The sequence below is a fragment of the Nyctibius grandis genome, chromosome 4 (genome assembly GCF_013368605.1).
Source record: "Nyctibius grandis isolate bNycGra1 chromosome 4, bNycGra1.pri, whole genome shotgun sequence".
NCBI lineage: Eukaryota > Metazoa > Chordata > Aves > Nyctibiiformes > Nyctibiidae > Nyctibius > Nyctibius grandis.
The window spans coordinates 1889435-1903645 of record NC_090661.1 but is presented as its reverse complement, the minus strand read 5'-3'; the positions used below and the strand labels follow the sequence as shown (position 1 = coordinate 1903645).

The following is a 14211-nucleotide window of genomic DNA, read 5'->3' as shown; positions in this document are numbered from 1 at the left end:
GTTATGATCCCGTTAAGAAAGGCACTCAGACTCTGTAAAGTATCATTTTAAACGCCTTTTACTAGATCTAAAACTATGAAGAAGGAGAGGATAGCACGGATAATCTTATGTCCCTTCAGGTGCTGGGAACCCCAGGTCTTGCAGCATGAAACTGACCTCTGATCAGGGCAGAGCCTGTCCATGGAAGGGTCACCCCATTATGGTCGTTTGAGCTAGTATAGAATTTTCTTTAAAAAGAAAACAATTCATTCTACTGTCAAACAAAAAGGATGTTCACATGAGAATGGTTGCAGCAGTGTTGGGTAAAGGCAAGGACGTGCAGGTGGTGCAATCACCAGCATCTAGTGGGAGCTGCCCGCAGGCTCCTCTCTTACCATCAACCAGCCAGGTTTATCCCATACCCAAGGGAGATGCACAGCATGGCATGGCACAGCACGGGCCTGGGACTACTCAGGTTGAGTGTTTTGTGGATCACTAATTCCTTGATGTATCATGGTCTTCTGGTCAGGATCTCCACACCCCCATCCTCCAGCTTCAGCTTGCCATGCCAGAGTCTCCTGGGTGTTGCTGTGCAAAGCTGGTGGTGGAAGACTTCCCCTAGCTCCCTTCTGTTCCTTCACTGTCCTTACGGCCTGCATCACCAAGGGGATGGTGGGGAAGAGATTTGACAGGTCAAATGGAAGGCAGAAAGATGAGAATGAGTGAGGTGAGTCAGGGTCCATCAATAATGGGGATGAACAAGCAGAAACCCCTCAGAAGTCCCTGACAGACCCATGGCCTTAACTCTCCTTCTTCTTCCCATCATTCCTCAGGTACAGAACCCCTCCTGGTCATGTCCATCCCTTCCCCTGCCCCGCCAGACCTCATCATATGCCCACTCCCTGCACCTCGAATGCCAACAGAGTCCCCTCAACAGCAGCTAATGAGGCAGAGCACTGGCCTTGTCTCAACTTGCCGTGAGAAATCACCAGTGTTCAGATACAGAGCAGCACGAGGACTTTGCCCGCTGCCTCTAATCACATCCCTGACATGCATGTGTCTCCTCTGAGATTACATTTTGTGGAGTACATAGTGCTGCAAATGTGCTTTTATCTACAATTGGGTCCTGTCGCACAATCTCATCCTTTAGCATCACAGGGACTGGTGTTTTCATTGCTTATTTTCTCTCCCTCTTTCATGTGTCTTCCATCTTTTGAAAAACATGTCCCTTTACTGATTTCTTCTACGGCTTTGTAGCATCAACTTTCTCACAAGTATGATGTTCCATGCTTTGACAGGTTAAAGCAAAGCCACTATCTGATGGCAACATCTCCCAGAAGAAAGTTGGGAGGAGTCTTTGAGCACCAGTTTACGTGTCATGTAAACTCCCCTTCACCAGGGGAGGTTCAGGTTGGACATTAGGAAGCATTTCTTCTCAGCAAGGGTCATTAGCCATTGGAAGGGGCTGCCCAGGGAGGTGGTGGAGTCACCATCTCTGGAGGGGTTTAAGAAAAGCCTGGCCATGGCACTTAGTGCCATGGTCTAGTTGCCATGGTGGTGTCAGGGCAATGGTTGGACTCGATGAGCCCAGAGGTCTCTTCCAACCTCATTGATTGATTGATTGATTGATTAGAGGCACTGAGCAAAGACCTCGTGCTGTTGCACATCTTCACATCATGGATTTCCCACTGTTGAGGGTCCCTGGCTCATCTCTCTCACACTCACCTTTCTGCCATCCTCCATCCCTGGGAATTATCTGTGTACCCTCCTGTGCTGACAGGTGGAGCTTTCCCGTGATTCTATGATTCTACTCTGCAAATCTGTCCCCAAAGCTTGCTGGTCTGGGACAATACGCCCTTCACACACCTCCCACTTCGTACATGAATCATCCAGCCAGCATCATCCCGTATTGGCACGATGCTCCTCTTTCTTCCTTCACCTCCAAGCAGGAGGTCTTGCTTGCCCTTGGCTCTGTGGAGGTTGTCTCCTATGGTTTTGGGGCTATAGTTAAGTTACTTGCAGTACGTTCCACGTTTTGCCACAGATTTTGGAAAAGCCTCTCTATGGTGGCAAAGTACCCCCAGGGAAGTCCTGGACCACCAGGTACACACAGAGAAAGCCAGAAGCCCCTTGCATGGTGGGACAACTCTGAAGGGTGGCAGGAGGAGAGGAACGGGGTGATGTGGCCAACTCCTACTGACAAGATCGCCATCTGTGGGACACGTGAGGGGAAGCTGTCACTGATATGATGAGATTGTGAGGGGAGTCTTCTGAGCACGGGATGTGATCTCTGGGCAAAGGTCTGCTCCTCAGGCACGAGGGACGAGGCCAGAGCAGAGCAGGGTGGCTCTGGCAGCCATCACCAGAAACTTTCTCCTGGCGAGCCTGGAGGCCCCGTGTGCTGGAGATCCTGCAGCAGCACCGTTCCCAGGAGCACTAGGAGGTAGGAGGCTGTGGGTGGGCAGGTGGGAGATGGCTGGTGGCCTGGGACAGGGCTGGAGGGGTGGGAGCCTGTCATGGGCATGTCAGGGGATGGGATCCTTCGTGGTGCAGCCTGGGGCTGGCGTGGGGCCATGGGGAAAGCTGGCGAGTGCTGGGCCTGCCAATGCCCCTCATTTCCTTCTCCTTCCTCATCTCTTCTCGGAGGTGGTGGGAGAAGGAGAAGGCGGCCACCCAGAACAGAGTCACTCGCCATGGAGGAGACCAACACAACAGACCTCTCTCTGAGCTACGTGACTTCTGGATACGCAGTCGCCCAGGCAGTTGATCAGTCTTGGTGCATAACAGAAAATTACAGTATGTTGATAATTTCTGGTGTCTGTATTGGCATTTGCCTGTGCGGACTTGTGGGAAACGTGGTGGTCGTGTGGTTCCTGGGCTTCCACATGAAGAAGAGCCCTTTCACCATCTATGTCCTGAACCTGGCCATTGCCGACTTCTCTCTGCTCCTGTTCCTTCTCGTCATACTTACGTTATACATTATTTCAGCAGTCTATTGTATTTTCTCATTTCGATATCATTTGTCCAAGTATATCCTGATGGATCTCTTTCTCTTCTGGTATTTTGCCAGCATGTATCTCCTGACGGCAATGAGCATGGAGAGGTGCCTCTCTGTCCTGTTCCCCATCTGGTACCGGTGCCGCCGCCCAAAGCACTTGTCAGGCATCGCGTGTGGGATGCTCTGGGCTCTCTCTGGACTTTTTATTTCTTTGACTTTAATTAGTTGTTATTTGGCTATAAACTGTGAACAACTACTACAAGGTATAAGCATTGTGAATTTTCTCATTTTCTCTCTATTCCCGTTGCTTTCCAACCTCTCCCTGTTCATCAAACTCCGCTGTGGCTCACAGAGACGACACCCAGGGAAGCTCTATGTTGCTGTGCTGCTCAGCGTGATCTTCTTGTTCATCTTTGGCTTTCCTCTCACCGTGGTGATTTTCCTTGATCCTGTTTATGTCGACCTGTTTTACCTTCATATTTCTTACCTGCTGGCCTCACTGAACAGCAGCATCAACCCGGTCATTTACTTCTTGGTGGGGAGCTGCCGGCAGCGCCGGTTCCAGGGCTCTGCACAAGTCGCCCTCCGACGAGTGTTCAAGGAGAAAGCCATGAGTGAGGAGGGGAGCCACGTGCCCGGGGACACCGCGGTGGAGACCACTGTGTGAGGCACTGCTGGTGAGGAGACTTGGAGATGTGGAGCCTCACAGGGAGCCAGAAGGATGGAGGGTGGGGGCATGTGGCAGTCGGGCTCGGTCCCCGTGCGCGGGCTGTATTCCTATTGCAATGACCCTCGTTGCTCTGGCCCCAGTGAATAAATTCTGGCTCCTTTGGCTCAGCAGATGAGTTTTGTGGTGCTCTGGGGGATGTCTTGCCTGGGGAAGGTCTGAGACGTTAGGCGCTGGGGGAGCTCTGGCCATCCCTGTTGTCCAAGCAATGCAGGGCTCTGCAAAAAGGATTGCAAAAATGGGCAAGCCAAGGGGGTCGTGTGGGCATCTCACTGGCACTGCTGCAACCGTGCTGAGGTGAAAGGCTGAGCAAGGAGAAGAGGCAACTGCTGCCGTGGGAAGCAGCCGTGTGCCTCGTCCGCAGGGTAGTGCAGCCCCATCCTGACCCTGGTTCCCTCGGCGTGGAGACATTGGGGTGGCAGAGCTGGCCGTGCCTCCACGTCTGCTGCCGTCCCGATGGGAGGTGAAGGGTGAGGACTCCCAGGAGAGCCACTTGCTCCTGGAAACTGAGCAGGATACCTTCATGAAGAGAGACTAGCTGGCTACTCACCCCCACCAAAACCCCCCCTCTGCCTCCTCTGGGGCCGCACGGACCCCACCAAGCAGGAACGGGACCCCCAAGCCCCGCTGCTCACCCACACCCCGGGCTCAGAGGGCTGCGGAGACACATCCAGCACGGGGCTGGCGGTGGTTGCACAAAGCTCTACGGGGCTGATGCCTCTAGATGGCAGGAGAGGGGTACGGATCACCCCGAGCATCCTTGCTCTTCTGTCTGAAGAGCCTGCCCTGCACTCGCAGAATCACAGAATCAATGAGGTTGGAAGAGCCCTCTGGGCTCATCGAGTCCAACCATTGCCCTGACACCACCATGGCAACTAGACCAGGGCACTAAGTGCCATGGCCAGGCTTTTCTTAAACCCCTCCAGAGATGGTTACTCCACCACCTCCCTGGGCAGCCCCTTCCAATGTCGAATGACCCTTGCTGAGTCAGTGCAGCCTGGTGGAGAGTTGCACCAGGAAACAAAACCAGCTCAAAAGCAATGGGTTGTTGGTGGCTTAGATCATAGACAAAAAGGGGAGGGTACACCAGCTCCTTGACAGCAAGGGCTGACGGACACGGAGGGGAGAGAGGAGCAGAGAAAACGCTACCACTGCCCCGTTTACCCAGCCAGCGCCTGCGCCAGGCTGCAGGGAGCCAGTCCTCACAGCCTCAACAGTATCTCTTCCATTAGATGTCCCCTGTTTACCTTCCCTCTCCCTTTCTTCCACTTGGAATATCTACAGAGCCTTCAGGCAGGGCTGTGCTTTCGGGGTTGTTTCATTTTAACCCTGCTCCTCTTGTTTTTCTAGATGAGGAACAGACACACCAGAAATGGATACAGACCTCAGGTCGCGGTTGCGAAACCAAGCTAAGGGAGAACAGTGGGAGGAACCAAAAAAACCCCACTGGCAGGAGCCAAGAGCCTCCATGGATGCTTTAATAGCACACGGCGTAGGGCGAGCTGGCTTTGGAGCCAAGGGAAGCGCGGAAATGCTGGGTAGGACAGATTCAAAGCAAAGGTTTCAAAGCAAAAGGTTTCCATGGGTATTTCATCAGTCTGGTGTCCACCCCAGGCAGGAGTTCCCATGCCACCAAATCCATCTTCCTTGTCTCACCCCGGCTCATGGGACCCCTCCATCCCTGGAGCATCTTCTCTCAGGGAGGTTTAAACAGCCGTTTCCACTGTTTTCTCGGGGAGTTTCACCTCTGTTTTGGGGTGCTGTTACATCTTCAAAAGCCCTCTGGAAAGCAACCCTGAGAGAGGGTGGGAACTCCTTCGCACAGCTCCCAGCCAAGAAGTAGATAAGGGGGTTGATGCTGCTGTTCACGCAGGCGAGCGGGAGAGAGGCGTCAAAGGCAAAAACAGAGAAATCAAACAGCCTCAGCAAGAGCCAGTAACCAAAATCAGCAGTGAGGAAGGGGAAGAAGACGACAGCCAGCAGGACTGCAGCACAGAGCTTCCTCGGGGGATATTGCCACGGACAGCACAAGACCCTGGCAAGCAGGATGAGACCAGAAAAAATCAGGGTAAGCACTGATAAGAGGTAGCTCAGGACGAAGACCATGAGCACCGCAGGGCAGAAGTAGAGGGTCATGGTGAGCAGGAAGGAGAGGGCCCAGAGCAGGGCACACACGAGCACTGGGAAGTGCCAGGAGCGGTGGCAGGAGCAGCAGGACAGGGCAGGGATGCACAGAGACGTCACGGCACTGAAGGCTGTCAGGAGGTAGACGCTGGCGGTGAAAGCGAAGAGGATGGTGATGTTCAACACAGTTGTCACAGCCTGTGAGCCCAGCCTGTGGCAAAGGCTCTCTGGGACGTAAAATACCACAAGGGCAATGGCGATGGAGAGGAGGAAGGTGAAGTCGGCGACGGCCAGGCTTAGGACGTAGACGGTGATGGGGTTCCTGCGGATGTGGGAGCCGAGGAGCCAGAGGACAGCCCCATTCCCCAGCAGCCCGCAGAGGCAGATGAGCAGCGTGACGGGGACTTTGCTCAAGTGACTGGCTTCAGAGTCGGTCCAGTTGTAGTCATTGTCCTCATGCCTCAGCAGCCTGTGGTGCCAGCTCCTGTTATATGCTGCCCCACCAGGCTGGCTCCAGCAACCAGGGCCGGCTCTTTCCATGGCAGTGAACAACATTAAGAAGCTTCTGCTGCTTCTTCTTCCCCCTCACGCAGCTGGAGGCACAAGACGAAACAGAGACATGTCAGTAACTCTGCTGTCCCCCACACTGGGCTTTTCAGATCCTTGCAGCCGTGCCCCAGCTTCCACGTGGAGAAGCACAGAGAGAAATGAGGGACAGGAGAGATGGAAGGCAGGATGTGGGGAGATGGATGTGAAACACCTGGTACAAGAGCATGTATAGACGTGGAGGAAAAGCTGGGGAGATGCCTCCTTCCTGGCTTTGGACAGGACAGATCTGGAGGAGGGAAATAATAAGATGAAAGGATTGTCCCTGGAGATAGCGAAGAGCAAGTGGGTTTAGAGGTGGATGTGATACAGATTCTGAGGTTTCTGCTCTTACAGTTGATATTACTAAGCTGCTGAGTTCCTTCACTGGGACACTCATTTCAGCATTCCCTTACCACCTTTTTCCACAATATTTACAGGTCTTAATATCCTAGAGACCACTATAGCCCAATCAGATTTCGTGCAAATTGACCAACAGGTTCAACAAGGGGAGGCACTGATTAGGCTGGAAAAAAAAAAACCCACCCAGAAAAGTCTGACCTTCTTTCCTCTCGCAGCCTGGAGACCTTCAGTGGAGCAGACGCGCTGCAGACTCACATCAACTCACGCTCACCAGCTGCCGGCCCAGTGATGGGATCTTCGTGAGCTTTCCTGGAATTATCACTTGGAAAAGTGGACCGAAGCCTGCCTTGGTGAGCCTGTGCAGCACCCAGCACGGGATCTTTCTCAGGTCCTTTCACAAACCGCTTTTCTCGGTGTTAGCCAAGCAGGTCATGTTCTCAAGAGTTCTTGCAAACAGGGAACTATTTCGTTGCGTTTGACAGTATCAGGGTTCTGGTTATAATCTATTCTTGGCTTTGTACAGGAAATGACTAACAAAAAAAGAGTCTCAGAAACTAGACCGATGGGAAAAGCAGATTGTCTCAGTGCCAGGTTCCTCTTTCATTTCATTTTAAAGCAACCCCAATCCCAAAATATTCGTATCTTTGAACTGGTTGAACTTTTCTCCCGTTGTTCCGGGGCTGCATCTTCAGGACCCTGTGCTACAAGCCTGACGTTGCTCCAAAACTTCTGTTTCTGATCCAGATCTAGGTTTGCTACTTGTATACCACAATTTCATGGTGACACTTGACCTTCAAACACACGGTTTCCAAGAACATGCTACTATGTGCATGAAAGAGCTAACTGAATAATAAGATCTGTGCAGGAACAGGAGCACAGGCAGAGGGTGGGGAGGTGACTTGGGATTTCAGGAAAATCTTTGTTTCCTAAGGGGAGGTGACTCACAGAATCACAGAATCAATCAGGTTGGAAGAGCCCTCTGGGATCATCGAGTCCAACCATTGCCCTCACACCACCATGGCAACTAGACCATGGCACTAAGTGCCATGTCCAGTCTTTTCTTAAACCCCTCCAGAGATGGTGACTCCACCACCTCCCTGGGCAGCCCCTTCCAATGGCTAATGATCCTTGCTGAGAAGAAAGAAAAAAAACCCAACTGCTACCAGAGCCATAATATTTACAGAACGTAGTTTCCTTTGAACACACACAAACCCTAATACAAACAAATAAACTGATGTCTGTAAATCTTGCGTTGGAAATCAAATTTTAGGCAAACAAACAAACACACTCAGGACGTTGCCTAGGAAAGCAGAAGCCGATGAGCCCTGGGTAACTCTTTTGCAGAGCACCCGCGTAGATCGGGCAGCAAACGTTGTGTTGTGCAGCATCACAGTGGTGCACCTCGATGCTTTCCTTATCATGACCTGTTTGCACTTGAAAGGGTTTGCTTGGTGAGGGGATGTGAGATTCTGTAGTTGGGGACAGAAACGCAGCGTCAGTGAGGGAGAGAGGAGGTGGTTTTGGTCCCAGGGTCCCCACATGTGCCAGTTCCCAGTGGGAGCACCCCTCGCTGTGTGATTCTGTTTCTGTGTGTCAGGAAAGCAAATTTAACCATCTGGCAGGCACAGCTCAACCTCCTCAAGCTATCGCCTGCGAGAGCCATCCCAGCCTCTACTTCTGCCTCTTTTCTTGGCTCTGCCCTGGCAGTTTGCTCCATGGGCTTCTCCATGGCACTCTCCAAGAGCCATCAGCCCCTGTCTGTCCTATGTCCAACCTGGCCCAGTGCTGGTCACCAGCAGCACTTGCCTCTTTGCCTGTCCCTTCCGCCCTCCCCACTTAAACCCCCTCGGCAGGGTGAAGGTTTGGGTGCTGACTGATGCTGCCAGCTCCATCAGCCGGACTCAGATGGATTTTCTCTGTCAGACTCTGACACCAAGAGGGCACCAAGCCAGAGGGAGCTGAAAACGTCACTTCTGTCCCTCACCATCATCTCCTCTGGTCTGGGGGCTTTTGAGGATCAAGGTAGGGAGTGCTCAGTGCTTTCCTACCAAGGTCCCAGAAGATGGTAGAGGCAGGAAGAGTTAGGACATCTCCATGCTGGAAAGCAGGCAAGGTCCAGGTCAGAGCCCAGGAGTGTGGCCATCTTAACCCTGGAGAGAAAATGATGCAGGACTTTCTGGACCACGTCATTTCAGCACTATAAACTAGCGGGCAGCGTGAGGGGCTGGCACAACGACACTATTGACAACAAGCCAAGGCACCCCATGGGGCCAGCAAGGGAAGGAACTGCAAATCACCAGCCAGTTACATGAAAGACACTTTTATTAAAATAACTTATAAATAAGTTTGAGGTGGGAACCAGCCCTGCCCCTGGAAATCTCATCGAGCGTGGCCATGTCCTGGGGACACACGACCATCCACTGCCAGTCCTGCTCACCCAGCCAGACAAGGGCTCTGCTCCCATGGGTGCTGGCGTGGGGTGCAGAGGCAGGGCTGCCCCTCCTCGGGTGCCGGTCTGCAGCCATGGGGGTTTAGGCAGCAATTCCCATCACAGGGGTCTCGCCCACCTCTTGGGAATCTGCCCTGTCTTCAAAGACCCTCTGAAGAGCCACTTTGACAGATCCCCTGAACCTGGACATTCCGTAGGTCCCAACCAGGACATAAATAACTGGATTGATGCTGCTGTTGACAGAGGCCAGCAGCAGGCAGATCTCAAAGACCAAATTAGTGTAGACAAAGAAGTTGAGGAAGATCTGGACACTGAGTGGGATGCCAAAGAGGAGGAAGGAGAAAACAGCGAGGAAGATGACAGTGTACAGCTTCGCTGGGTGCTGTTGCCAAGACCTACGCCTGAGCTTGATGAAGAGGATCACGTTGGAAAGAACCATAAAGGGAGTGAAAAAGCAGAAATTGAGAAAGCACAAGGTTCCAAGAACCATCCGGCAGTGCTCGGAGTGACCCAGGTCACACACAGAGTACGCCAGCCCGGCGAGCACGCAGGCGAGGGCCCACAGCAGGCTGCACATGACGGCTGACAGGGGCTTTGGGCGGCGGCATCGGCACCAGAAGGGCCAGAGGACACCCACACACCTCTCCACACTGATGGCCGTGAGGAGATAGAGGCTGGTGCTGTACATGAGCAGAACCATGGAGTGAAATAGCGGCAGCACCCGCAGAAGCTCTGGCTGAAAGCAGCTGAGCATGGGCATATGGTAGATGACAAGGAAGGTCGACGTGCAGAGGAGGAAGCAGGTGTCGGCGACGGCCAGGTTCAGGAGGTAGGCGGTGAAGGGGTTCCTCCTGATGCGGAAGCCGAGGAGCCAGAGGATGGCCCCGTTCCCCACCAGCCCGCAGAGGCAGATGAGCAGCGTGATGCTACCGGTGACGATTTCAGGGATGTGTTCTGCAAAGCACCTGGTCCCGTTGTGTCCATCCCCATAGCCCATGCTCTCCGTAGGCACTGGGGACACTGTACGCCAGTCACGTATCGTGTTGTTGGCATGTCGGTCCATCTTCCTCCTTTCTCTCTTGTGCTTTCCTGGGGAAAGGCAAGAGATGAAGGCAAAATTAGTGACTCTCAGGTCCCCAGTACTGTGAATGTCCTCTGGTCATTCAGTCTTCCCCTCTACTCCACAGGCTACAATACCTGCAACCCAGAGAACATAAGAACTGAGCAGAGTGAAAAAGAGGAGAGGAGAGGAGAGGAGAGGAGAGGAGAGGAGAGGAGAGGAGAGGAGAGGGGAAAGAAGAAGGGAAGGGAAGGGAAGGGAAGGGAAGGGAAGGGAAGGGAAGGGAAGGGAAGGGAAGGGAAGGGAAGGGAAGGGAAGGGAAGGGAAGAAGGGAAGGGAGAAGAGAAGAGAAGAGAAGAGAAGAGAAGAGAAGAGAAGAGAAGAGAAGAGAAGAGAAGAGAAGAGAAGAGAAGAGAAGAGAAGAAGATGAGAAGGGAAGAGGAGAAGAAGAAGATCAAGAGAAATAGGAACAGAAGGGAAAAGCTCAGACCCAGGATGGCAGGAGACATACAGAAAGCTGGAAGAGGAGTGGAGGGAGAAAGAAAAGGCATGCAGAGCCATTTGCCCTATAAGAACTGAAAAGGGCTGAGGAGGTGAATGGGAAGAATGGAAAGACCAAGGAGGAGCAGAGCCCCAGTGACAGGAGCGGAGGTGAGCCCCAGACCCCTCTCACCAGGCACGGGGAGAGTCCTGGTATCCCAGAGCTGCAAATTCCAGTCTTCTCTGTCAGACTTGCACGTGAAATTTTACAAAGCTGCCACGTCAAACCCCTCCCAGATGAGATCTGGCCACCAGGAACAAGGTAACTCCATGACGAGGTTCCTCCAGCAGTCCAGTGCAGGCTCTGGCACCCTGTCTCTTCCTGAGCTCGAGGCCAAATGGGCCCTGGGACCACGGTCCCGGGTTTCTGCTGAGGGGTGGACGTGCCAGGGCTTGGTCATCACGTCTGAGAGCAGCGGAAGCAGCTTGCCCAAGAGTCACCCTCACGGGACGGGCGTTGCAGCCCGATCTGCTGGGTGCACAAACCCTTCCTGTTTGCAAACCTGCCATCACGTTGGGCATGAAACGATCATCTTCCTTCTCGAAGCCCTGCTCCAGGCATCCTTGTTGGGGTCAGGGAGATCCGTCCCGCTTCCTTGCCTGCTGTACAGCACATCTACACAAATAGCTCAGAAGAAATCATCGGAGGCACCCAGAGCAAGGGGGAGCAAAGGCTCCATCCCAAACCCTGCCCGCTGCAGGCAGAGGGATGTGGGTGCTGGTGGGGTCTGATGCTTCCCCTGTGGCTCTGAGCAAGTGGAAGGTGAAATACTCCTTGATGTTCATTAACAGTCCTGATTTGGCAAGAAACCCAGACTCCTCCCAATTCCTTAATAAATAACATTTATTTAAATGATAATGAAGCTGGACGGAAGGAGAACGTCAATGCCATAATCTGCCCCGTCCGGCCCCGGCTCTTCAGCATCTCCAAAGCCCACGAGATGCTCCAGCCACCAGCTGGTTTCCAGAGTGGCTTCATCTCCCCTGGGGATCACAGGATCCCAGAAAGAGCCCGCACCATCCCACTTCTTTTAATTTTTAAATTAATAGTTCCACAGAGAACGACATTGGAAGGGGCTGCCCAGGGAGGTGGTGGAGTCACCATCTCTGGAGGGGTTTAAGAAAAGCATGGACATGGCACTTAGTGCCCTGGTCTAGTTGACAGGGTGGTGTCAGGGCAATGGTTGGACTCGATGAGCCCAGAGGGCTCTTCCAACCTCATTGACTCTGTGATTCTGTGATTAAAGGAGGGAGGAATAGGATCCATAATCAGGACAGTGAGAGCCCAGCCCAGCGTAAGGCAGAGGCTGCCATGGGGACGGTTCCTCCTCACCGGCAGCCAGCATCTCTTTGGCTGCATCTCCCCGGTTGTTTGTAAACGATGTTAAACATTTGTTAGGTGTTAAATGATGTCAATGTGATAAATAAATAACAAATAGTAAATAAAAAATACTCCCGATAGTGAACAGTAAATCATAAAGTGTAGATGGTAAATAATAAACTGTGGGTGGTAGATAATAAAGAGGGAATAGTAAATTAGTGAATAAATAATAAATAATAAGCCATAAATAATAATTAATAACAAATAATAAGTATAAATAGCAAATAAAAATAAATACAAATAAAATAGATAAATTAAGCTATAAATAAATAATAAATAATAGGTTTTATTATTATTATTAACGTGATAAATGCTGTTGACAGCTGCTGCTTGGGGAAGCTCCCTCCTGCCGAGTGGTCACACGCCGACTGGGTGGGCGTTGGGCAGGGGTCTGCATGAGGCCCAGGGACGTGGTTCCCGATGGCAGCTCCTGACCTGGGGGTCTTGGTGCACCCAAGGACAACCAGCACATCACCCTTTCCTTCCCAGGACCACCGTGGAAAAGACTTGATCAACTTCTCCCTGGCAGACTCTCTGATTTGCTTTGTATCCCCTTTTAGATGACTAAATAAACCAAAAAAATAAGCAGAAAGCCGAGCTGGGGATGGTGTGTCATCCTCTCTGCCATACCCAGGGCCAGCTGGACAAAACACCAAACCACAGGAACAGATGTGTGAACTGAACTTAATTAATCGGCATTCCTGTGCCTGCAGGGGAGGGCTGGAGCGGGGGCACTGGTGTCCCAGCAGAAACAGCGTCTTACAACCCACCCAGCAGAGAGAACCCGTAGAATTATAAGAAATCACAACAAAATTATAAACAATTCTAACAAAGTAGTAACAAAAATAGCTAATTGACAGCAAAGGGCAATCCTTTCACCCAGGATTTTTTAAACAGCCTAAGAAAAATCCCAGTATCTCAGTGCTGAGCTTCCAAGCGTCCCAGTGAATGACGACGCTGCCGAAGCTTGCAATAATTACAGTCTCCAGCTCTCCCTGCCTCTGCCCCAAATGTCCTTCCAACCACAAGTCCTTTGGACCAGCTTGCTCCAAATTCCCCCTCGGCACGCTCCCAGCATCTGCTGTGGCTCTGGAGGAGGAGTGGGCAGTGTGTCCCGGTGCAGCATCCTTCAGGAAGCCCCCGTCTGCCGGAGAATCACAGAATCAATGAGGTTGGCAGAGCCCTCTGGGATCATCGAGTCCAACCATTGCCCTCACACCACCATGGCAACTAGACCAGGGCACTAAGTGCCATGGCCAGGCTTTTCTTAAATCCCTCCAGAGATGGTGACTCCACCACCTCCCTGGGCAGCCCCTTCCAATGGCTAATGACCCTTGCTGAGAAGAAATGCTTCCTAATGTCCAACCTGACCCTCCCCTGGTGAAGCTTGAGGCTGTGTCCTCTTGTCCTATCGCTGGTTGCCTGGGAGAAGAGGCCGACTCCCACTGTGCTCCAGACTCCCTTCAGGTAGTTGTAGACTGCACTAAGGTCACCTCTGAGCCTCCTCTTCTCCAGGCTAAACACCCCCAGCTCCCTCAGCCGTTCCTCGTAGGTCAGACCCTCCAGACCCTTCCCCAGCTTGGTCGCCCTCCTCTGGACTCGCTCCAACACCTCAACATCTTTCTTGAAGTTCACGGCCCAGAAAAGTCACGAGAGAAGGGAGCCATTCCCTCAAGCTCGGAGGATGTAACGCTGGCAATTAAGATCTTAAAATTGCACAAAATGAGAGGATTTGTTGTTTGGGGCGAAGGATTGCTCCCTGAGGTGTCACAGCACGTCAAACACAGTCGCAGGTTATGATATTCGGATTTAATTTTGTAAACCTTGTAAAAGGCTCATTGTGGTACGTGCCCATCTGCACCAGGCTGTGTTTGTGACGAGAAGTGTATGACGAGGGGGAGTTCCTCTTTCTGAACGAAGCGGCCGTGAGGATCGTGCAGAGCCCGGTGACCTCTCGCCGGAGCTGCCCCGTCTTCAGACGAATCATCCTTCCCACCGCCAGCAG

At 52.4% G+C, this 14211-nt stretch overlaps 3 protein-coding genes across 3 annotated transcripts; 1 reads left to right on the top strand and 2 right to left on the bottom strand.

Moving 5' to 3' along the window:
• The first annotated feature begins 2159 nt into the window (after positions 1-2159).
• Positions 2160-3644, top strand: LOC137662869 (proto-oncogene Mas-like). Its single transcript, XM_068399591.1, has 2 exons — positions 2160-2202; positions 2473-3644. The coding sequence occupies exons 1-2, from the start codon at positions 2160-2162 to the stop codon at positions 3642-3644; spliced, it is 1215 nt and encodes a 404-aa protein (XP_068255692.1).
• Positions 3645-5366: 1722 nt separating this feature from the next.
• LOC137662864 (proto-oncogene Mas-like) lies at positions 5367-6368 on the bottom strand. The gene has a single exon (XM_068399587.1). The coding sequence runs from the start codon at positions 6366-6368 to the stop codon at positions 5367-5369; it is 1002 nt and encodes a 333-aa protein (XP_068255688.1).
• A 2939-nt stretch (positions 6369-9307) lies between these two features.
• Positions 9308-10288, bottom strand: LOC137663126 (proto-oncogene Mas-like). The gene has a single exon (XM_068400017.1). It carries the CDS (start codon positions 10286-10288, stop codon positions 9308-9310), a length of 981 nt encoding a protein of 326 aa, XP_068256118.1.
• Positions 10289-14211: the final 3923 nt, after the last annotated feature.